At 47.1% G+C, this 23,102-nt stretch overlaps 2 protein-coding genes across 7 annotated transcripts in view; one reads left to right on the forward strand and one right to left on the reverse strand.

Annotated features, from left to right (window-relative positions):
- RNFT2 (ring finger protein, transmembrane 2) overlaps nt 1-23,102 on the forward strand; it is a 64,151-nt gene that overhangs the window by 8,155 nt on the left and 32,894 nt on the right. For 4 of the 5 annotated variants that reach the window (XM_043901744.1, XM_043901747.1, XM_043901746.1 and 1 more), the window contains 4 exons: nt 1,346-1,827; nt 4,736-4,812; nt 8,577-8,677; nt 11,833-11,986. In XM_043901744.1, coding sequence (XP_043757679.1) covers nt 1,346-1,827; nt 4,736-4,812; nt 8,577-8,677; nt 11,833-11,986 — 814 coding nt within the window. The remainder of the gene's footprint in view (nt 1-1,345; nt 1,828-4,735; nt 4,813-8,576; nt 8,678-11,832; nt 11,987-23,102) is intronic. The other variant, XM_043901748.1, reaches the window with a different exon arrangement.
- LOC122693852 (ribonuclease P protein subunit p29) lies at nt 21,858-23,023 on the reverse strand. Of its 2 annotated transcripts, XM_043901768.1 has the most exons (2): nt 22,370-23,017; nt 21,858-22,267 (listed from the first exon to the last, which is right to left on the reverse strand). In XM_043901768.1, exons 1-2 carry the CDS (start codon nt 22,791-22,793, stop codon nt 22,131-22,133), a joined length of 561 nt encoding a protein of 186 aa, XP_043757703.1. In that variant the 5' UTR covers nt 22,794-23,017; the 3' UTR covers nt 21,858-22,130. The 2 variants fall into 2 exon arrangements, with proteins under 2 accessions (XP_043757703.1, XP_043757702.1); XM_043901767.1 differs by having other exon boundaries at nt 21,858-23,023.

Below are 23,102 nucleotides of genomic sequence, written 5' to 3' on the forward strand. Positions count from 1 at the left end.
GCTTGGAACTAGAAATGGCAGTTGGCCCTGGAGGTTTTGCATGGGGATAGAGACAAGGGTTCCCATTTACTTAGTGTCAGATATATTGAAAGGGGCATTCTAAATTTGATCCCCAGGAATTCTATGCATGAACAGTGTTTATACCCATTTTCTAGGTGAGAAAACTGAGTGTAGGCTTGTTAAGATCCCTAGGAAGGGTGGAGCTAGGGTTCGCATGTGGGCTTCTCCAATTAAATCTTCTTCCCATTACTCTCTGCTGTCCTCCAAATACCAGCTGTTACCAAGGTGGATCCTCTTGGGAACTGGGAATCATTGAACTTGGAGATGACAGAGCCAGGGGAACCTGAGTTCCTGAGGTTATTCTCGAATCATAGAACCCTGTGCTCCCTTTTCAGTGAAGTAAAGTGGTCAAGAAAGCAGACTCCAGAGGTAGCCTTCTGGGTTTGAATCTCCCCTATTCCACCACTTAACAGCTGTGTGACTTTAGACAAGTTACTTTTTTCTGTGCCTCAGTTTCTTGATCTGTAAGATGGGGGTGTTATTAGTACCTAGTTCACAGGGGTTGATAGGAAGACTTAATGAGTAAATTTAATTAAAAGCACTTGGAAAAAGTATCTGGCACATAGTAAATTTTCAATAAAGATTATAACCCTATTGCTATTATTACTTGTATTAATTTGCGAGGGCTGGCCATGACAAGGTGTTGTAGACTAGGTGGCTTAAATGACAGAAATTTATTTTCTCACAGTTCTGGAGGCTGGAAGTCCAAGGTCAGGGTGTCATTAGGGTTGGTTTCTTCTGAGGCCCTCCTTGGTGGCTTGCAGATGGCCACCTCCTCCCTGTGTCGTCATATCATCCACCCTCTCTTGTGTCTGTCTCCAGATTTCCTCTTGTAAGGACAAGTCATATTGGATTAAACTGTCGGTCGCTCAGTCATGTCCAACTCTTCGCAACCCCATGGACTATAGACCGCCAGGCTCCTCTGTCTATGGGATTGCCTAGGCAAGAGTGGTGGAGTGGGTTGCCACGCCCTTCTCCAGGGGGATCTTCCCCACCCAGGGATCAAACCCCAGTGTCCTGCATTGCAGGCAGATTCTTTCCCATCTGAGCCACCAGTGAACCTGGACAAGGGCTGGCCCTAATAATCTCCTTTTAACTTAATCACCTCTGCAAAAACCGTTCTTCAAAAACAGCCGCATGCTGAGATACTGAGGGTTAGGGTGTCAATGTAGGATTTTCCCAGGGGAGGGGGCACAATTCAGCCCGTAACATTATTGATACTGTCATTTGCCCCCCATCCTCCACTGCCTGACTTGGTGGGACTTCCTCCTCCTTTCTGGTCCAGAAATCGCAGCCAAGCGCTCAGCTCCGAGGCGAGTGTGGACGAAGGCGGCGTCTTTGAGAGTCTGAAGGCAGAAGCAGCCTCCCCACCAGCGCTCTTCTCAGGCTTATCCGGCCTCCCGGCAGGCAGCCTCCCCACCACCCCGTTCCCATCCAGCCTGGTCCTGGGGGCCGCGGCCGGCGGTGGGGACGTGTTCCTGCAGATGCCGGCGTCCAGGGAGGAAGGCGGGGGCCGCGGCGAGGGGGGCGCCTACCACCACCATCGCCAGCCCCACCACCACTTCCACCACGGCAGCCACCGCGGGGGCTCCCTGCTGCAGCACGTGGGTGGGGACCACCGCTCACACTCGGACGAGGTGGGTGATGAGCAGCCCGGGACACCCGCCCCGGCCTTGTCCGAGCTGAAGGCCGTGATCTGCTGGCTCCAGAAAGGGCTGCCCTTCATCCTCATCCTCCTGGCCAAATTGTGCTTCCAGCATAAGCTCGGTGAGTGTGTGTGGGGGGTGGGGAGAGGTGGGGGTGTGGGGATGCAGTGGTCAAAGCCTGCCACTTTACCCAAGGGGTTGGGGGTCTCCATCCCAAGTGCCAAGGGCAGGTAGTAGAGGTCCTTATGGCGCAAAGTCCTTAAAAGGCCAGGATCCCACTTCAGACCTGGGTTCAAATCCTGGTCTACTAGCTGTGTGACCTGGGGCAAGGTACTCACCTTCTCTGAGCCTCGGTTTCCTCATCTGTCCAGCGAGAATTATGATAGAAACTCCCTCAGCTGGTTGGGTGACTTGAAGGCATCAAGGAGTTCAGACTGCTCCGGTCTGAACCTGAGTTCTGCCCCTTCCTAACTGTGTGATGCTGGGAACGTTATTTAACCTCCTCTCTGTGCTTTAGTCCCGTCATCCCTAAAATGGGGGTTTAAAATAGTATTTGTACTATTCAGGGGTCCCCAACCTCCAGGCCGTGGAACAGTACCTCCTGTCAGCTCAGCAGCAGCATTAGATTAGAAGTAAAGTGCGTAATAAATGTTATGTGCTTGAATCACCCTGAAACCATTCCCCCCATCCCTGACCTGTTGAAAAATTATCTTCCATGAAGTCAGTCCCTGGTACCAGAAAGGCTGGGGACAGCTGTACTATTTCATATGCTATTATAGAGGTATCATAGATACACATATACTATAATGGTATGTTGCAGATACTATTTTATGTACAGCTTCTGCCTTCATAAGATTGAGTAAGGTTAAATGAGTAAACACTTGTTAAGCCCTTAGGTCAGTGCCTGGCAGAGAATAAGTGCTGTGCAACTGTAAATGATTGTCTTTATTATATTCATTGTTAGTACCTGTAAAATATTTAATGTGGAATCCTGCACATAGCAAGTGCTCAATAAATACAGCCTATTATTGCTAGGAAGCAAAATAATGATTTATGAAGTACTTAGCATAGTTAACATTCAATAAACGTGGTCTCTGGTCCACTGTTATTAATTTCTGTTACTGGTATTAGATCATGATGTTGCTGTGCCCTGGAGAGTTTTAGGCTATTGTTTTCATCTTATGGTAGAAATTGCAGTACAAATTATCTCATAGCCTAGTACATCCCACAAGAAATATCTAGAAGAGGTTAGGCCATCATTTGTGTCTTATTTGCCCCTTTCTGGTATGTTCCAGCTGACCCAGATCACTCCTTCCTTTTTGGGATGCTACCATATCAGTCCCTTCTTTTTTTTTTTTCCTTTTTGACCAATTAAAAAAATGGTAGCTTTTTTTGTTTTTTATAATCTGTGTATGCACTGGGTTCTGGGCCCTTCAGCACCTCCTTCCAAGTCTAGCGCCAGCTGGACTAGGGCTCCTGTGGCAGTGGGGCCGGTCCCCTCCTTGCGTGCCTGAACCCTTTCCCCAGGTGTTGTAGACAAAGCCTCAAGCAGGAAGTTCTGCCCCTTGCTTCTAAACTTTGCAAGCTACTGAGCCTCAGCCCTTGCAGGCCCCTGCTTTCTCCACCCCTCTTTCTCCTAATGTAGGTAAAGAGTGTACTATACACCTCTACCTTTTCATGAAAGGAAGGGAGAGTGCTGGGCACTCAGTCATGTCTGACTCTTTGCAGCCCCATGGACTGCATAGCCCACCGACTCCTCTGTCCATGGGATTCTCCAGGCAAGAATACTGGAGTGAGTTGCCGTGCCCTTCTCCACCTTCCATTTTATTCCTAGAAATAGAAGCTGGCCTGTTTCTTCTTACCCTGAATTCCAGCAAACTCACCACCAAGTTTTATTCCCAAGTTTGGTCATATTCTTTCTCAGCTGTCAGGTTTGTTCAGTTGATCAGAGAGTATAAGAAGGGATTGTGGGGTTACTGATTTTGATTTTACATGTTTTCAATAAAGCAACTCATCTTTTATAAAGTAGATCTGGAAGCATGCATGAAATACATGCACTATTTAAAAAGTAAAAGTGAACGGCAAGCATGGGAAATTGTGTACATTGTGTAAAAGCAGAATCCTGTCCACAAGGAACGAAAAGTAGGATTTGAAAATCCCTTTTCAGGGAGAATTCTGATTGTAGCTTAGCAAATTGTGGAATAAAACTCTATTCTTTCCCCCCCCTCTCCAAAGGTCATGTTTTCCTGTCAGCTAGGAACTCTTTTCCCTTTTAACATAAAACTTCCATTTCTTATGGTGCTGTGGTCTTTTGCTACATATGTTTTTATTACAAATAACATGCTTCAGATTCTTTTTGAAAATAGAAATACTTTGGCTACCTGATGCAAAGAGCCAGCTCATTGGAAAAGACCCTGATGCTAGGAAAGACTGAAGGCAAAAGAAGGGGCTAGCTGAGGATGAGGTGGTTAGATAGCATCACTGACTCAATGGAAATAAGTCTGAGCAAACTCCCGGAGTTAGTAAAGAATGGGGAAGCCTGGCGTGCTGCAGTCCATGGGGTTGTGAAGAGTGAGACACGACCTCGTGACTGAACGACAACCACAAACTGCTAGAGATTGTGCACCGTAAGCAGTATCCCTCCTTGAGTTCAGTTCTGTTATTATTCTGTTTTTACAGATGAGGAAACTGGGCTCAGAGAGGTGCAGTAACTAGTCCAAGCTCACACAGAGAGGAGGTGGCAGAACTGAGATTTGAACCCAGATCTTACCAGACTGCACAGCCCATACTAACTGGTCCTATAAAATACCCTCTCCCCAGTGGCCTCAATCCCATCCCTAAGTCAGGGGCCTTGAGGTTCCCAGCAATATACATGGCAGCCCAAATGCCCCAGAGATGGGATTTTCACTCTCCTCTGTGGTTAGTGTGCTGACTCTGAGGGGAGCAGGTGTGAGTTCTGTGTCCCTAGTAAGCCAGGCCAAGCCTGATGCATCTAAGTGGGTGGTCTCGGCCCCTCCTCTGCCCCGCAGGCATTGCCGTGTGCATCGGAATGGCCAGCACCTTCGCCTATGCCAACTCCACGCTCCGGGAACAGGTCTCTCTAAAGGTGAGTCACCTGGCAAATCAACCTCCCAGCGCTGCTATAACAAATGACCACAAACTCAGTGGCTTAAAACTGCACAAATGGGTTCCTCATGGTTCTATAGGTCAGAAGTCTGAAGTGGGTCCCTCTAACCTAAGATCAAGGTGTCCACCAGGCCTGTCTTCCTTCTGGAGGGTTCAGAGGACAGTCTCTTTCCTCGCCTTTTCCAGGTCCTAGAGGTCACTCACATTCATTGGCTCCTGGCCCCTTCTCCTTTGAGGCAACCACATTGCATCTCTGTGAACATCCTTTCATAGACACATCCCCCTTCTGACTCTGCTCTTCTGTCTCCCTCTTCCACTTTTTTTTGGACCAACCCCCTGGATAATCGAGGAAACTCTCCCCAACACAGGGTCAGCTGATTAGCAATCTTAATTCCACCTGCAGCCTTTATCAACATGGAACTGAACAGATTCACAGGCTGCGGGAATTAGGACAGGTACACCTTTGGGAGTCATTCTTCTGCCTCCTACCCTGGCAGCTCCCCAGATGTGCCATCCTTCTCCCTTCTAAGAGCAGCCTCTCCTCTCATGCCCCTAACCCAGTCCCCTTACCCTCCTGACATTCAGTTAACTCATTTCCAGCCCACCCTCATGGTTAAGGCCACCCCCGTGGCACTTCTGGGTGGCTGCGTGGGTTTCACCACCATCATCCCCAGTGCCTTCTGATACCTGCTGAGCACTCAATGTGTCCGGTACCGTGCTGGACCCATTTCACAGCTCATCTTGGAGATCTATCCCAGCAACTTGGGAGGCAGGCAGAATCACACTTAACTTATTTTTCCAATGAGGAAAACAGTGGCCCAGAATTTTCTTGGCTAAGATGTAAGGTTTCTGCCTAAGGCCATACAGCCAGTGCGAAGCATGGTGTCAGGATATGAATCCAGGCAATGTGCCCAGAGCCTGTGCTCCCCCAGATTCAAATCCCAGCCTCTCCACCCTCCTGCAAGCCCTTGGAGGGGTGACCTCACTGATCTCATCCTCAGGTGTCACCTCTGGGCAAGGAATTGCCACACCCACTTCACTCACCCACTGAGAGGATTAAACAAGATGGTGTGTGGAACCGTGTTTTGTGCAGCACCTGGCTCATAGGAGCAATTTAACTGAGCTATTTTTTTTTTTAACAAGCCTGTGTATTCTGCAGCACATGGGCTCCTATCATAGCCACGATCCTCTCTGACCCTGCTTTGGGGTCATCTGCTTTCTTGGAAGCACCTAGGCCTCCATGAGACAAAAATGCCAGCTCAGTCTTTATTTTAAACAAATGAGCACGTTGAAGTCAGGAGTAGGGCATGGAGCCAGAGGTTCTTCTTGACCCTCAGTCTCATCTTCTTCATGTAAACCCCTTTCTGTTGCTATTAGAACAACAAGTTGGGACTTCCCTGGTGGTCCACTGGTTGAGAATCTGCCTTGCGATGCAGGGGACACAGGTTCAATCCCTGCTTGGGGAACTAAGATCCACATGCTATGGAGCAGCTGGGCCCATATGCCATAACAACTGAACCTGCACATGGCCACAACCAGGGAGTCTGTGCTCCGCAACAAGTGATCCCACGTGATGCAACCAAGTTCCCACATGCCTCAGCTGAGACCCCATGCAGCCAAATAAATAAAATTAAAAAAAAAACAATCACCTATAAAAAAGAACAGCAGGTTGTTCAGTGTCATAGTGGGGCTGTTGGGGCGTCTCTTTCTCAGATGCAGTAACATCCTCATGGTGCCTTGACTTGAATTTTAAGGACAAGGGAATGCCTGTATCCATGAACAGGCTTCTAGAGGTCTTTACAGCCTTTGAAGACTCGGGTGATGTTTTGCTTATGTGTGCATATTTCAGTGGCAGTAGGTCTACATGGCTCTTGGTTTAGGAATCTCAGCTTACTCCTGGAGAACTACCCCACTTGTCCTCCCGAGTCTGGCTTCTCAGGGCATTGCTCATTCCCTCTCTCTTCTACTTTTGGTTCAGATTTACAGGGGATTAAACTGGAATCTATTATTTATTGGCATAAAAAGGGCTGCTGAGTGGATTAATCACATTGATAAGAGCAGTTGGTTGGTTGGAGGTGGTTTCTCGGGCCGTTAACCTTGACCACTCCTGGAATAATGGGTGGATGGAGATGCATTTATTTTGTCTGCTCTATGGAAATGTGTGTTGTAACAGTGTGTGAAGTACTGAGCTGTGTCTGGAGACTGGAGCATTTACCGAAACCGCAGGGAAGGTTACACTGGGAAAGTTATGACCTCATCTTATTCCAGCAATGCAGCCGCCCCGGTCCAGGAAGAGACAAGCTTTTGAGAATCAACAGCACGGGGGTCTGATTGTGTATCCCAGGGTACACAGGCAGGAACACCCTGCTGTACGCTTCCTCTAGAAATTTCCTGGGTTTGCTCTCAGGCCAAGAGACTACTGAGAAAGCAAACTGAAAAGGTTTCCCAGCTTGTCTTCCTGGGGACTAATTAGAAACAAGTCTGAAGAAAGAGAAACCGGGCTGGATCGCAGAGGGCTTAGACGTCAATATGTTCGAAGCTAACTGTAGTCCTACAAACGTGCCCCTGTGCTGAATGGTCAGTCCGGAAAGGTGCATACAAAAAAGTTAGAACAGCAGTTTCTGACTTGTCAATCTGAATCGAGTGGTGGGTTGTGAAGTTGGAATAACAGGTCCTGCCACTTAGTGACCCTGAAACACGTTCCTGTGTCCGACTAAATGTTTACATTTGTCAAGTTTACTTAAACCTTAACAAAACCTCACTTTTGAATAAGGGCACTGGACCTTAAAATATGTGCCCCTAAAGGACTTCCTTCAGAGAAGGCAATGGCACCCCACTCCAGTACTCTTGCCTGGAAAGTCGCATGGATGGAGGAGCCTGGTAGGCTGCAGTCCATGGGGTCTCCAAGAGTCAACTGAGCGACTTCACTTTCACTTTTCACTTTCATGCATTGGAGAAGGAAATGGCAACCCACTCCAGTGTTCTTGCCTGGAGAATCCCAGGGACAGAGGAGCCTGGTGGGCTGCCATCTCTGGGGTCGCACAGAGTTGGACATGACTGATGTGACTTAGCAGCAACAGCAAAGGACTTCCTTGGTGGAGCAGTGGTTAAGTCTCCATGTTTTCACTGCAGGGGGCACAAGTTCGATCCCTGGCCAGGGAACTAAGACTCCACACGCCTCACAGTGTGGTCAAAAAAAAAAAAAAGTTATTAAAACATGTGCCCTTGAGCAAGTGTTGCTTAAATTCTCCCTGCCTCAGTCCCTACCAGTAAATGTAAACTAGCATTTCCTATATGTCAGTCACTGTTCTAAATGGTTCATGTACATTAGCTCTCATGACTTTATAAGTTAAGATATAATATTCACCCTTTTTGAACATGAGGAAAGAGAAATGCAGTGAGTTTAAGTAATTGCCCAAGGTTGAACAGCCCCCAAGTAGCAGATCAAGGATTTTAACATAGGTCATCCAGCTCTAGAATCAGTTTTGCTAACCATGGTGCCCTCCTGACTCTGGATAGTTCTCCAAGCAGGTTCACACATTTCTGTTACCTTCACTGTAACCATTGCTTGGGTTCCAGTGGGATGGAAAGATGCCAACACCCTTCCTTTCACCATTAGCCATGTTTCCTCTAAACCTTTGAGAAAGGGAACATTTGCCCCTTGTTGGGGAGCATTCTGGAATATTCTGCCAGGTGTACCTTTGACATTTTAGCATCCCCACAGATCTCTCGCTTTGTCTCCAGGAGAAGAGGTCGGTGCTGGTCATCTTGTGGATCTTGGCCTTTCTAGCGGGGAACACCCTTTATGTGCTCTACACATTCAGTTCCCAGCAGCTGTATAACAGGTGAGCAGAGGAGTCTGATCCTCAGTGGGAAAGTGGGGAGCTTTGTTGTACTTGGGACCCACAGTCTCTTCATTGAAGAATGATATAGCAGCCCTCAGCCACACTGTAACCTTCAGATCCCACCCTGTTGTTAAGTGCACACATGCCTAGGGCAGAATTCTTGAGCAGAAATAGAATGCAAGCCGCATGTATAATTTTGCATTTTCTACTGACCACCTAGTGCATGAGGGGAAAGGACTAGCCAGTGATGGTCTCTAATACAGGGTTGAAACTCAAGCCAAGCTTTCAGATTATGTCCATCTGTTTTCAAAATGGACTTAGAGGAGTAAGCAGTTTCACCACTTTCTGGGGCCACCCAAAGATGCATAAAAGCAATTTGGGGAATTTGTTCCAAGGCATCAACATGCCTCTCACACGTTGCATTAGTTGCCCGGCCCAGAAGATCAAGGTCCTGGTGGAGGGTAAAGGAGATGGAGTTTCCCAGAACCTTGGATGAATTTCCAGCTCGTGCCATTTTCTGGGCATGATCACATTTGCAGGCTCAGACCTCTGTGCCCTCATCAGACCAGGGCTGAGTCAAACTGGCAGCACATGAAAAGAAAGAGAGTGGCTTGGTGAAAAGCAGTAGAGTGCCTTCCTTTTTGATGTCAGTGGTCTAGAGTGTGTTTGTAAGTGATACCAACAGCCATTATCTTACTTTGCTTTCCAAGTGAGCAGGGTATTGCTGTTGCCATTTTACAGGTAAGGAAACTGAGGCTTAATGAAGCCCTTTTTAATGAACCTTAGTCCCAGCAGGTGAAAGCAAGTTTGAATCATCCCAGGATTTGAAGTCTGATGACCAGCATCAGAAGGTCATAGTCCTGCCACATACTAGCTTGTGCCCTTTGGAAAGTAGTGGAACCTTTTTGAACCTCCCCTAGTTTCTATGTTTGTGAAACTGGGAGCAAGTTAATTGCTGCTTTACCCACCTGAACAGGCTAATGATTAGAGAGGCCAAATATTACAATATGCAGAAACTACTGGGCAAACTGTACAACATTTGATATGCCCTAATCATGTCATAATATTATTGTTTTATGATGAATTACCATACCTTTTGGTGGTGGTGCCTAATGGGGTGGAAAACTAACAATAAAATGTATCTGTCCATTAAAGTTCATAGTGTATGTTAGAAATAAGTGGATATAGTGATCAATCTGTGGAAAAACACTTTGGCATCTTTCCGGCATCAAAGCCAACAGAAAAACACAAAGATGATGAAGTAAAACCCAGGTAGGTGAATGTAACAGATTGGTATCTCTGGGATAAAATGGAAAGTGGATGGCACATCTTCATTTTTTTGCAATCAGAGATGCATGCATAATAGAGAAGCACGGCATGAAAGTCAGCCCGCCAGCCTGGGATATGCTCAGGCAGGGATAAGAGCAGAGATGAAGAGAGGAGCTCAGGGCTGCCTGCCTCTGCCCATATTGTAACCTGGGTGCCTCTCAGACTTGGAGACGAGGCATCCCATGAAGATGGGGCTCAGATGTGGAAGGACACTGATGGTGTCATGAGAGGTTGCCAAAATAGATTGTTTTCATTGATTTAACCCATAGTCTAGCTCTTCAAAGATCTTTATTATAAATAGAAATTGATTTTTAAAAATAAAAGTGAAAAAACAGACCATATGACTCCTAGGATGCTCTCATCAGGGGACCTCAGTTTGCGCTGTTGTCTGCCAGCCCAGCAGAGTATGTGGGAAGAGTTTAGAAAGCACTCGGTCTGGGCTGTGTGCGCTGTCCCCTGCTTTTGGGGGGACAGGTGAGACTCGGAGTGGCCTTTGCTTGGAGCCTTTAATCCGGCAGAAAGAAAAGCGAGGGGCCCAGCACAGTTTGGTCACTGGTTCCAATCCTAGCTCTACATTCTAGCTGAGATACTGTGGGCTCCATGATGTCATAGAACGCCAGACTCCCCAGCTGGAAATGTGATAATCATAGTGCCTAGCAGTTAGAGCCTTTGGGAAGATGAAATGACTTGAGACACATACAGCAGGTGGAGTAGGGCCAGTGTGATGTAAAGAACCAAGATATTATTAACATGAATAATATCGTCGTCTGCAGAGGTGACAGACAGCAGTGCTGCTCCACATGTGGGCCACGGACCAGAGTCAGTTTGAGAATGACTTTTTGTCTGTCTCCCATGAGTGAAGTACAGAAGTTGAGTGTGAGGTTGCCTTACCTGGTCACGGATGGGTAAGAGGGATTACACACTCCAAGCAGCCCTACTGTAGAGTAAGGACTGAGGGCAGTGATTGTAGCTAGCACACCTGGGTTCAAATCTACCACTGTTCCTTCGTATTTGTAGGACTATGTGCATGTTCCTTTATCTTTCTGTGCCTCCGTTTTCTCGTCTGCAAAATGGGTAGATAACAGTGGTTATCATAGAGATGTGGTTGTCATTGTCAGTGCTGCTTGGCAGAGCCTGTAGTATGTCTATTATCTCATCAAATCCCACCAATAACCCTAGGAGGGACAGAATGATTCCCATTTTCTTGATGAGAACACTGAGGCTTATAGAAAGAACATGATTTGCCTAGTTCAAAAAATGGAGAAGCCTGGATTCAAATTCAAGTCTGTCTGATACTCATGCCCATATGCTTAGAATGCAGTATGACTTTGGGCAACTTACCTTACCTCTCCAAGCTTTAGTGCCTCATTTATAAAGTGAGGGTAAGCAATGCCTACTGCACAGAACAATAAGATACAGTGGGTAAAGGGCTTAGCACACTGTCACACATCAAAGCCTTCCTCCCTGCTTCTCTCTTTCCCTCCTTCATGGTGTTGGTCAGCTTTTTCTCCTCCCTCCCTTCCTTCCAGTTTCTCTTGTGAAGCCTGTTGTGGACCCATAAAACTGGAGGGGATTTTAACTTATAATGTCCCAGGCCAAGCTCATCATTTAACTCTCAGGGGAACTGAGGCTCCAAGAGGTTAAGATAGCTACCGAGGTCACACAGCAAGTTCGTAGCATATTCAGGAACAGAGCACAGATGTCTGACTCGTAGTTTAGTGCTCTTTCTACAGGTAATATTTACAAGGTTCCTAGAATGAGTAGAAGGAGCTGCCAAGGGCCAGTGTTCCTAAGTGAACACTCTGACACTTTGACTCCTCCCCTAGCCTCATATTCCTGAAGCCCAACCTGGAGATGCTGGACTTCTTCGACCTGCTATGGATTGTGGGCATCGCAGACTTTGTGCTCAAGTACATCACCATTGCTCTCAAGTGCCTCGTCGTGGCCCTGCCTAAGATCATCCTGGCCGTCAAGTCCAAGGTAGGCACAGGTGGCAGCCCCCATCACACTGATCATGCAGGGCTTCTAGTGCGCCTCCTGGAGAAAGAAAGGTTGGACTTGAGCAGAGCTGATGTCAGGTCATCAAATGAACAGAACCTGAGCTGGTAGATCCATGACCCACCTCTCATCATTGTTTGAAGCTGCGAATCATTCTTTATTGTCATCACCCTCCTGTCACGTCTCTACTCTCCAAGTGCACTTCCTAAGTCTTATTGTTCAAAGCTGGCCTTTGAACTGCAAAGATGCAGTTTTCATCTAAATTCCTCCTGAGAAAGGAAAAAAGCACACCGACATGCCCTGGGTCCTGCTTTTCATATGGAAGGGTGGCTCTCACAGGTCTCACTCTTCGTGGCTTCTGGGGCATGTTCTGTGGGGGTAACCGAGGCTCAGGAGAAAAGAATTCTGTGATCTATGAGTGATGCTTGCCATGGCTGCAGGAGGAGAACTGGTGACAAGGATTCTTTGCAGTGTCAGCTTAGGGAAAGGTCTGCAACAGGTGTTGGTATGAGGAGGTCTTGGGGGATAATCATTGTAATTCAGAGAACTGGGCAGTGTTAGGAAGAGACATCATCATTAGGTCAGAAAGCTCAAAATTTATCCCAGGCCTTGGTTGGCAGAAGAGCAAGTTGGAATTGACCATTCATTTTGAGTGACAGCTGGTCAAATCACTGGCCAGGTGTGTAGGAAAAACACACTCCTGTGTTTCTTCTGTACACAAGCATACTTACTACCTCTGACACCAGACATGTGGGTTTCCCACACGTCATGTAATTCTGTGACACCAGCTGGGTGTCCTCAACAGTTTATCTAGTTCTGACACCATCCACTTCAAGATAGTATTAGATCCCACGGGAGAAGGGCTTAGTCCCACCAGACTTCCCCTGTCTCTTCAGATGGCCAGTCACAAGCCCCAGGTTGTCACCTGTGCTTCTGATCAACCAGCCACAAAGCAGGGTTCCCACGACCCCCTCCTTAGGTTCGGTCATTTCTAGATGCCCTGAGCCTTTTCCTTCATAGCAGTTGTGACACTTTGTGGAAGGCAGGAGATGTAAATCCAAGCATGTGAGGAAGCTGGCTCAACACTGACGGCCTGGAATAACAATGGCTTGCAATTACTGAGCGCTGGCTGTGAACCTGAGACTGTGCTGTGTGTGCCTAGTCACTCAGTCATGTCTGACTCTGCAACCCCATGGACTGTAGCCCGCTAGGCTCCTCTGTCCAGGGAATTTTGCAGGCAAGAATACTGGAGTGGGTTGCCATGCCCTCCTCCAGGGAATCTTCCCAACCCAGGGACTGAACCCAGGTCTCCCACATTGCAGGCAGATTCTTTACCGTCTGAGCCACCAAGGAAGCCCAACAATACTGGAGTTGGTAGCCTATCCCTTCTTCAGGGGATCTTCCTGACCCAGGAATCGAACTGGGGTTTTTATGTATGAAGGAATTTATGTATGAATTCCTTTTGTAGTCTCTTCAATTCCTCCCAGGGAGATACTATTTCTCTCATTGATGATGAGACGGAAGGACAAGCAGCTGTTACGTGGTAAGGGTTGGGACTCCAGCCCAGAGCTTCAGCTTCAGGGCCCAAGCTCTGCCTCAAAGTAGCTGTGGGAGAAAGATAAGGAAAACAGGTAGAGGATGGTTACTCTTCACCTAGTACACTCTGCTTCTTGCTAGATTCTTTTCTACGCCTTGACTTGTGTAAGGCTCTCAGTACCCCTCTGAGAGAGAGAGAGAGATTATGATCAACTCTTTCCAGTTGAAAAGCTGAGCACAATCACCCGTCAGTATCTGTGACGGGTTGGTTCCAGGATTTTCCTCAGATGCTCAAGCCACTTATGGTTGTCCTTCTGCATCCGCGGTCCCACGTCCTTAGATTTTCTACATGAGAGTGGCTGAATCCACAGAGGAGGAACCTGTGCTTTAGTTAGACCAGACCCTACTTCTTTCATTCCTTTCCATACACCAGCTGGTCCCAATCTGACATGTGGCAGGTGCTCTTATCCCATTTTCCAAATGAGAAACCTTCAACACAGGGATGCTGAGTAACTAACCCATACAGCTTCCAGAGCCGGCTCTGTGCTGCCCTTTCTCCTACCCACTGATCCTTCTACCTCAGAGACCCTTTTCCTTTCTTGTCTCTTAACCAATTCACGCTCCTCCTACAGATCACAGCCTCTTAGGCATCTTCCTGCCCTTTAGATGAGGGATGGTGCTCCTACTGTTAGGCTCTCCTAACACCTTGTTCTCCCCCTGTTCCAGCACTCACCACTCTGACCGTAACTGCTTGTTTAATTGTCTGCCTGCTCTGCTCACCTGTAACCTCTGTGACAGCAGGAAATGAATGCATCTGGTTTCTTTGTTGATAGATCACCAGCGTCTGATATGCACTCAGAAATGTTCATTGTATGTAGATATGGGGAGTAGATGGATGGATGAATGGCTGTATAGGGAAGTGGTATGGCTATATAAGGTAAATGGGTGAACTGAATGGATAGCTGGGAAGGTTGGTGGATATGTGGATAGATAGATCATCAAGTGATTGTGTGGATAGATGGATGGATGGATATTTGGATGTTGGATGGATAGTGAATGGATGGATGGATATTTAGATGATGGATGGAGATTTGAATGGATAGATGGATGGATGGATATTTGGATGGAGATTTAGAAGGATGGACGGACAGGGAGGTAGATGGATGGGTGAGTGGATGAGTTGATAGTCTAGCTAGCTACGCTAACTCTCATCACCTCCTCTTATAACTGCAGTGAGAGCTTAGACTCCATTGTCAAGTCAGCTCAGACCTCTCATGTCTGGTAGATGTCCAGACACCCTGTTGTGAAGACACCAAGACCTGCAAGGCAAAGTAGTCCTCACTTCCCCGTGCTAGAAAGGAACACGCAGGGGCCTTCAAAAGATACAGCTGCCAGACCAGTAGTAATAAACACAACTAAACATTGCTGAGCAACTACCAGGAACCAGGTCGTGTTTAAGTTAAGCACTGCCATTTGTTCAAGAAACAGTTGCTAAATGCCAGCTGTGTGCCAGGCACTGTTCTAAGCACAGGGGTATATCAGTGAACAAAGTAGACAAAAATCCACATGCTCATGGAGTTGATAGTCTACTGAAGACATTGTCTTGTTTAATCTTAACAATCCTGATAGGTAGATACTGTTGATACTTCCTTGCACGCACAGAGCAGACACTGAGTTAAATAATTTGCCAGAGATCGCAAACCCCAGCATAATAATGCCCATGGCAGTAGGAGCAGCGGATGTGGAGTCAGGCCTTCATGTGGGCCAGGCCTGGCTCTAATTCATTTTCCTCTGACATCTGTTCTAGAAGGCAAGTGCTGTTGTTTTGTGGGTTTTTAAAAATTGAAGTAAAATTCACATAGCATAAAATTAACCAGTAATTATTTAAAAGTGTGTGATTCAATGACATTCAGTACATTCACTGGCAACCATCACGTCTATCTAATTTTAAGACATTTTCATCACCCCAGCAGAAAACCTCATACGCATGAGAAAACCTCATACTCCCCCTTCCCTCTGACAACCACCAATCTGCTTTATATCTGTATGTATTTACCTTTTCTGGGCATTTCATGTAAATGGAATCATACATTATATGACCTTTTATGTCTGGCTTATTTCCCTTAGTGTCTTATTTTCAAGATTTATCCACATTGTAGCAGATGTCAGCACTTCATTCCTTTTTATAGTTGAATAATATTCCATTGTGTGGAGAGACCAGCATTTGTTTATCCATGCATCCCTTGATAGACATTCAGATTACTTCTGCTTTTTGGCTATCGGGAATACAGGTGCTTTGAACATGTGCGCACAAGGATCTCTGAACACAGTTTTTCTGGGTAATACTTAACAGTGGAATGGCTGGGTCATATGGTAATTCTGTGTTTAACTCTTTGAAGAACCACCACACTATGTCCCACAGCAGCTATACCATTTTATGTTCCCTGGTAGGTGCTAGTTTTATCCCTGTTTTCCAGAGGAAAAAACAAACCCAGTGAGAGGTTAAGAGGCCCAAGGTCATGCAGCTTATACACGGCTGAGTGGGGATTTGAACTCAGGCAGTCTGATTCCAGGACTGCTCTTAATCACTAGCCACACTCCCTCCCAGGGAAGTTCTCTGCGTTTGCCTAGGGAAATTCCTGCGTTGACTGAGGAACTATGTCCCCATACACCATCTCTAGAAAATCCCCCCAAGGTTCAGACAAAGTTTTCCTCACTTCCGTCTTCTTCGACGGGCACTGCTGGGGGTCAGGGGGCGGGGATGGGATTCGGCACCCCTCTCCTGCACTGCCGAGGTGTGGGTGACAGTTATTAATGCCTCCCTGGCAACTATCCAACTCCCTTTTTCTGATTATTATTATTTTATTCGGCGAGATTAATGTGCCAGGTCAGAGCAGAATCCAGCCTGTAAGGAGTGATGTGAATAGTCTCCTCAAGATAAATTGCAGGCTTGGAAAAGGTTCGCAGCCTTTCCTTGCCTGTCTGAGTGCTCTCCCGAATCCTCATCAATCCTTGTCTGGGCAGAAGAAAAGGACGGGTCTTCATTTGCAGCTGGTGGGGGGAGGGGGAGGCACACATCTGTCAGGGACCCTAATGGCTCACAGCACAGATGCTCTCTCCTGCGCCTCCATGCCGTCCACTGAGAGGGTGCGTTGGTTTTTAATATTATAATCATTGTATTGGAAGGGCTTCTGGAATTTGGGTTTGCCTGATGGCCCCACAGTCCCTGATGTGTGAGGCCGGATGAGCCACCAATCCCCACATGCGTCCAGACACCAGAGGGTCTGTCCAGGATCTTCTCACACCTGGGCCTCCCAGGATCTCTAGGCTCATTGGCCAGCCAAGAAGGGAGGTGGGATTAACAATGGTGACCACCCATCTGTAACCTCAGCCCCAAACCATCACACTGGCCAGATGACTAGAGCAGCCACTTGTCATCGTAAATCTAGATAACTTATACAACCCATACATCTAGGCCCTGCCCAATCAGACTGCCACCCACTTCTCTGACCTCATCACCCATGACCTTCTCCTCTGCCTTGCTCACCCTGGACCAGCCAGCGCCTTCCCTCTCAGACCCTTAGCACTTACTGCTCCCTCTGCCTGGGGAGGTTTTTGCCTGTGTTTCCACGGCTGTCCCATTCCCATCATTCAGGTGTCACCCCAGTGTCACTTCCTCTGAGACTCTGTCACCTCCCTGACCACTCTGTCCAGAGTGGTGGTCCTAGACTGCATTATCCCGTCACCATTTTATTTCTTCCTCTAGCATGTGCCAGTATCTGAAATGACTGAACTGTTTTGTGTTTATTTTCTACCTCTGCTACTTGGGTATAGACTCACGAGGACAAGGACCATCAGGTCTGTCTTGATGCACAGGAAACACACCTTGGGTATTACGGGCTGAGTGAAGAGCCTCGTGTTAAATTCCTATTGGGAGGTTAAAACTAGGTCTGCTGCTGCCCCCACGTAGAGTTCTTCTCAGCCACCTCCCCTCTCTCTCCCCAATCCGACTCACATTATTTGGAACTTATTTGCTTAAAGAGGCAGTGCTAGACCTTGAGAATATAAACATGAGTAAGACGCCTTCCTTGCCTTCAGGCACTCCCTTATTCTCTGCGAGTAAAACTTGCTTTTGTATTAACCTAACCCAAACCTGGTTACCAGCTTCTCAGGTGGCACTACTGGTAAATTACTCACCTGCCAATACAAGAGACATGAGAGATGCAAATTCGATCCCTGGGTTGAGAAGATCCCCTGGAGGAGGGCATGGCAACCCACTCTAATATGTTTGCCTGGAGAATTTCATTGACAGAGGAGCCTGGTGGGCTCTGGTCCATGGACATGACTGAGCGACTCCGCGCATGGGTAGAGGACGTACTTGCGGAACTGACGTCTACTGAGAGCTGGGTCAGTGCTGACCTGATGCGAAGTTGTAGGGTTAGCAAACCTGAGTTCCAATCCTGGTTCCCGGACACTTATTGCCTATGCAATCTTGGACAGGTGACCTCACTCTTTGGAGCTTCCTCATGTCTGAAATGGTCATTTTTATCCCGTTAAGGTTATTAGAAGGTAGAAGAGTAGGTATCCAGTTGCTGGATGGTTAATAAGGCTAGCTATGTCAGAAACAAGGAAAAGTTTAGCCAAGCTGTTTCTCCAAAGAACACAGCACGGGACCAACTTCCTATCTTCTCCCATCAGAATAGGAAAGAGAAAGCCCTTCCTGTGTCTGAAATCATCTTAACTGACTCCTAGTGCAGTCTGGATAGCCAGCCCCCAGATGAGAGGTTTCCAGAGGGCGAGATTCCGCGAACTTTCAGCCTGGTGGTTTGTCTCTAAGTACAGGGGAGAGCCGACAAGAGCAGGAAACGTGGTTTTTCTTGGATGTGAGAGCCGAGAGGATTCATGAGGCTTTTGGTGCCATTAAAATCACTCTATTTTCTGGGCCCGGAACCCAACATTTTTGCTCTCAGAGTGGTTTCCCATTGATTGAATCACCTTCCCTCCTGGAAGTCAGTCATTCCCCTCTCCACTCCCCTCCTAAGCAGATGAAGGTCTCCACCAGGGCAGGGCTGGGTTTCCTAGGTCTCAGCTGTGGTTCTCACAGTACATGATTCTGTGTATGAAAGTGCAGAACTTCTCGATGAGCAGGCTGTACTTGGCCCAGCTGCCCACACAGCTGGGCTAAAAGGGGTTCCCAACTAGGGGGACATTTGGTCATTTCTGGAGATATTTTTTTAAAATATTTATTAATTTGGCTACATTGGGTCTTAGTTGCGGCATGCAGGATCTTTCATTGGGGTGCACAGATTCTCTAGTTGTGGCCCATGGGCTCCAGAGCTCTCAGCCTCAATAGTTGTGGTGTGTGGGATTCATTGCTCCATGGTATGTGGGATCTTAGTTCCCTGACCAGGGATTGAATGCATGTACCCTGCATTGCAAGGCAGATCCTTAACCAGTGGACCACTAGGTAAGTCCCTTGGGAGACATCTGTGATTGTTATAATGGGGTTGGGGTGGGGGTGGTATTGGCATTCAGTAGGTAGAGAGCAAAGATTCTGCTCAGCATCCTATAGAGCGCAGGACAACGCCTTGAGACCAAGGATTATCCAGTCCCCAGTGTTGAGTGCCAGGGTTGAGAAACCCTGGGTTAAATGTTCATTTTATGGACTGAAATGTGTCCCTTCACCAAATCCATATATTGAAGTCCTAAGCCCTAGTACATCAGAATGTGGCTGTATTTGGATAGAGTCTTTAAACAGGTAATGAAATTAAAATGAAGCCATTAGGGTGGGCCCTAATCTAATATGAGGGCTTCCCTGGTGGCTCAGATGGTAAAGCATCTGCCCACAATGCGGGAGGCCCGGGTTCAATCTCTGGGTCAGGAAGATCCCCTGAAGAAGGAAATGGCAACCCACTCCAGTACTCTTGCCTGGAAAATTCCATGGATTGAGGAGCCTGGTAGGCTACAGTCCATAGGGTCGCAAAGAGCTGGACACTACTGAGCGACTTCACTTTCACTTTCACTTTATAATCTAATATGACCAGTGTCCTTATAAAAAGGCAATTAGGACCCAGACGCACACAGAGGGAAGACAACATAGAGACACAGGAGGTTGACGGCCATCTATAAGCCAAGGAGAGAGGCATGAAGCAGGTCTTGTCCTTACAGCTCTCAAAAGGTACCAACCCTGCTCATACCCTCATCTCAGACTGCTGGCCTCCAGAACTGTAAGAAAATAAATTTCTGTTGTATAAGCCCCATGTCTGTGGTACTTTGTTACAGCAGCCCTAGGAAATTAATATACCTACAGACCAGTTTATCTGTCATTCTGAGTCCTTTTGAGAGTGTGTTTTCCATCTATTCAGATGTCTCCCAACCTTTCCCCATTCCTCTCATTATTGAGGACACCATTTTTTAAATGGGCTATATAATCACAGAGTTCAGAAGTCAAAACAATAATGGTGAAAAGTCTCCTCCCCTCTCCATCCCCCAAACACCCATTTCTCCTCCTGGGAAATAATCATACCATCCTTGAATCTTTTTATAGCTACTGTGCCACATACAAGCCAACCAATGGGTATGTTCTTCCCACTCATCTTTATATATTCACACAGTAATATTCTTTTTTTAAAACTTTTTCTTTTGAATGGGGGTACAGCCAGTTAACAATGTTGTGGTAGTTTCAAGTGGACAGCAAAGGGAGTCAGACATACATACGTATGTATCCATTCTCCCCCAAACTCCCCTCCCATCCAGGCTGCCTCATAACACTGAGCAGAGTTCCCCTGTGCTGTATAGTAGGTCCTTGCTGGTTTTCCATTTTACATATAGCAGTGTGTACAAGTCCAACCCAAACTCCCTAACTATCCCTTCCCGCCATCCTTCCCCCGGCAACCATAAGTTCATTCTCTAATGAACCACAGTTCATTTTTCAAACAACAATATTCTATACATAGCTTCCACCTTGCTTTTTAAAACAACTATCTGTGTTGGAGATGGTTATAGACAAATACAAATGGAGAACACAGCACAATGGTTAAAAGCCAGATTGTCTGGGTTCAACTCCTGCTTGAGAAGCCCTTTGCCATTTACCAGCTGTGTCACCCTGCAGACTTTCACTTCCTCAACTGTAAAATGAGGTCACAGTAGTCCCTACACTTGTTAGTTTTCAACTGTTGCCTAAGAAATTACCACCAACTCACTGGCTGAAAAACACCCGTTTGTTAGTTCACAGTTCTGTAGGTCAGAAGCCGGGTGCGCTTGACCGTGTTCTCTGTATAGGGTCACCTGAGGTCAGAATCAACGTGTTGGCCAGGCGGTGCTCCTGTTGGAGGTTCTGCAGAATTGACTTCCAGCCTTATTGGGTTATTGGCAGAATAAGGTTCTATGTGATTGTAGTACTGAGATCCCCATTTTCTTCCTGGCTGTTGGCTGGGGATCACTCTCAACTCCCAGAAACCACATTCTGGTCTGTTCACGTGGCCTCCTATATCTTCAAGCCAGAATGGAATGCTTCTTGTGCTTCATGTCTCTGTAACTTACCCTTCTGCCTTCAAAGGGCTCATGTGATTAGAGTAGACCTACAGGACCTCTAGGACCCTGATTAACTTCACTGACCCTCAGTATCCCCTTCTTTAAAATGGGAGTATCACAACCCTGTTGTGAGGGATAATTAAAATAACACAGGCCAAGTGATAGCTGGTTAGTTAGTCTTCTTTAAGTACAGTTGATTTACAATATTGTATTAGGTTTTAGGTGTACAGCAAAGCGATTTGGCTGTACATACATGTACATTGTTGTTGCTCTTGTTCATTCACTCAGTTGCATCCAACTCTTTGAGACCCTATGGACTGCAGCACACCAGGCTTCCCTATCCTTCACTGTCTCCTGGAGCTTGCTCAAACTCATGTCCATTGAGTCGATGATGCCGTCCCACCATCTCATCCTCTGTCACCCGCTTCTCCTCTTGTCCTTAGTCTTTGCCAGCAGCAGGGTCTTTTCCAGTGAGTCAGCTCTTCGCATCAGGTGGCCAAAGTATTGGAGTTTCAGCTTCAGCATCAGTCCTTCCAATGAATATTCAGGGTTGATTTCCTTTAGGATTTACTGGTTTGATCTCCTTCCTGTCCAAGGGACTCTCAAGAGCCTTTTCCAACACCACAGTTCAAAAGCATCAATTCAGTACTCAGCCTTCTTTATGGTCCAGCTCTCACATCTGTACAAGACTAATGGAAAAACCACAGTTTTGACTATGCAGACCTTTGTCAGCAAAGTGATGTCTCCACTTTTTATTTTTTTTATTTTTTTATTTTTTTTTTGGGTCAACTTGTGTTACTCCTGGTGCTTTCTGCCAATCTTTTCTCTCCATGGGAGTAACAGAAAAACGAGAGCATCTGTAAAGACACATCCCTCTGGTCCCTGAATTCTGTGCTCAGTACAGTGTGCTTCTCCCCAGATGACTAAATGTCCTTAATGCTGATTTAAACTGGCTGGAAGTGGTCTATAACCAGAACTGGCCTGACCATCTCTTCCCTGAAAGGCGGATGTTTCCAGTCTTTGGCTGGCATAAATAATCCCCTTAGGCAGTAACAGCTCACAGGTCAATTGTTCCCTTGGCTTTGAACTTTTTTGCAGACCGCTCACTTGACCGCAGCTGGAATTTGCTACCATAAATGTAGGAAATAAAGCCATCGATCTCCACGGTGAACACACAGTTTTGCTTGGGGATAACTTTCAGGCGGTCTTCTTTAGTGATAATTTTGAAAACATGCTTTGTTTCTTGTAGAAGGATCCCTGTAACACCCACATAGGAGGGGCACTTGGATTTTGTAACTGAAACAATAGCGCCGTGAAGATCTGCCTTTAGAAGCTTGGCCTGAATCATCTGTGGCTGCGTGTCTGGTTTGAGGCCGTTGCATAGATCCCGGATGTACTGTTTCCAGAGTTCATGTAGAGGGAGAAAAAGACTGTATCTCTGCTGCTCTGGTTTAATGTCAAAGAGCCGCAGCTCCCTCCTCTGCTTAGCAGAAAGGCCTTTAGATTTCTTTCTCTTTTCCTTTTGCTTCCGGTGAGTGAAGTACTCCAGGACAACGGCCTTGCGTTGCAGGTGGTCCTCTAGGGCTTGCTGGCTCATGCGGGGCATGCTCCGCCTCAGGAAGGCCTTCACGAAGGCCTCGGCCCGCTGGGCTCCCATGTGCTGAATGTCGAACTCTTTTGCCTCCTTCTGAGAAAAGGCATGGTAGACGGCACTCGTCATTCTCTGACCGCTTCCGGTGCGCTCTGCTGACGTCTCCTTCAGGCGTCGCTCACTCTTTATCCGCCTCTACTTTCTTCAGCAGCCCTCGACCGCTACAGCCTCTCTCGTCCAAGTTTGTGGCGCAGACGTTCCTTGTGCCCGAAGTCGCGCGGTAAGCAGGCTGACAGACCGACGACCTGCTTCCCGGAGCTGGAGTCCCGGGCTCCTGGCTCATGGGGTGGCGCGCCCGTGACGTCACCTGTCTCCACTTTTTAATACACTGTCTACATATCCACTTTTTATTCTTTTCCATTATACTTTATTGCAAGA

The sequence above is a fragment of the Cervus elaphus genome, chromosome 5 (assembly GCF_910594005.1).
Source record: "Cervus elaphus chromosome 5, mCerEla1.1, whole genome shotgun sequence".
Classification (NCBI taxonomy): Eukaryota; Metazoa; Chordata; class Mammalia; order Artiodactyla; family Cervidae; genus Cervus; species Cervus elaphus.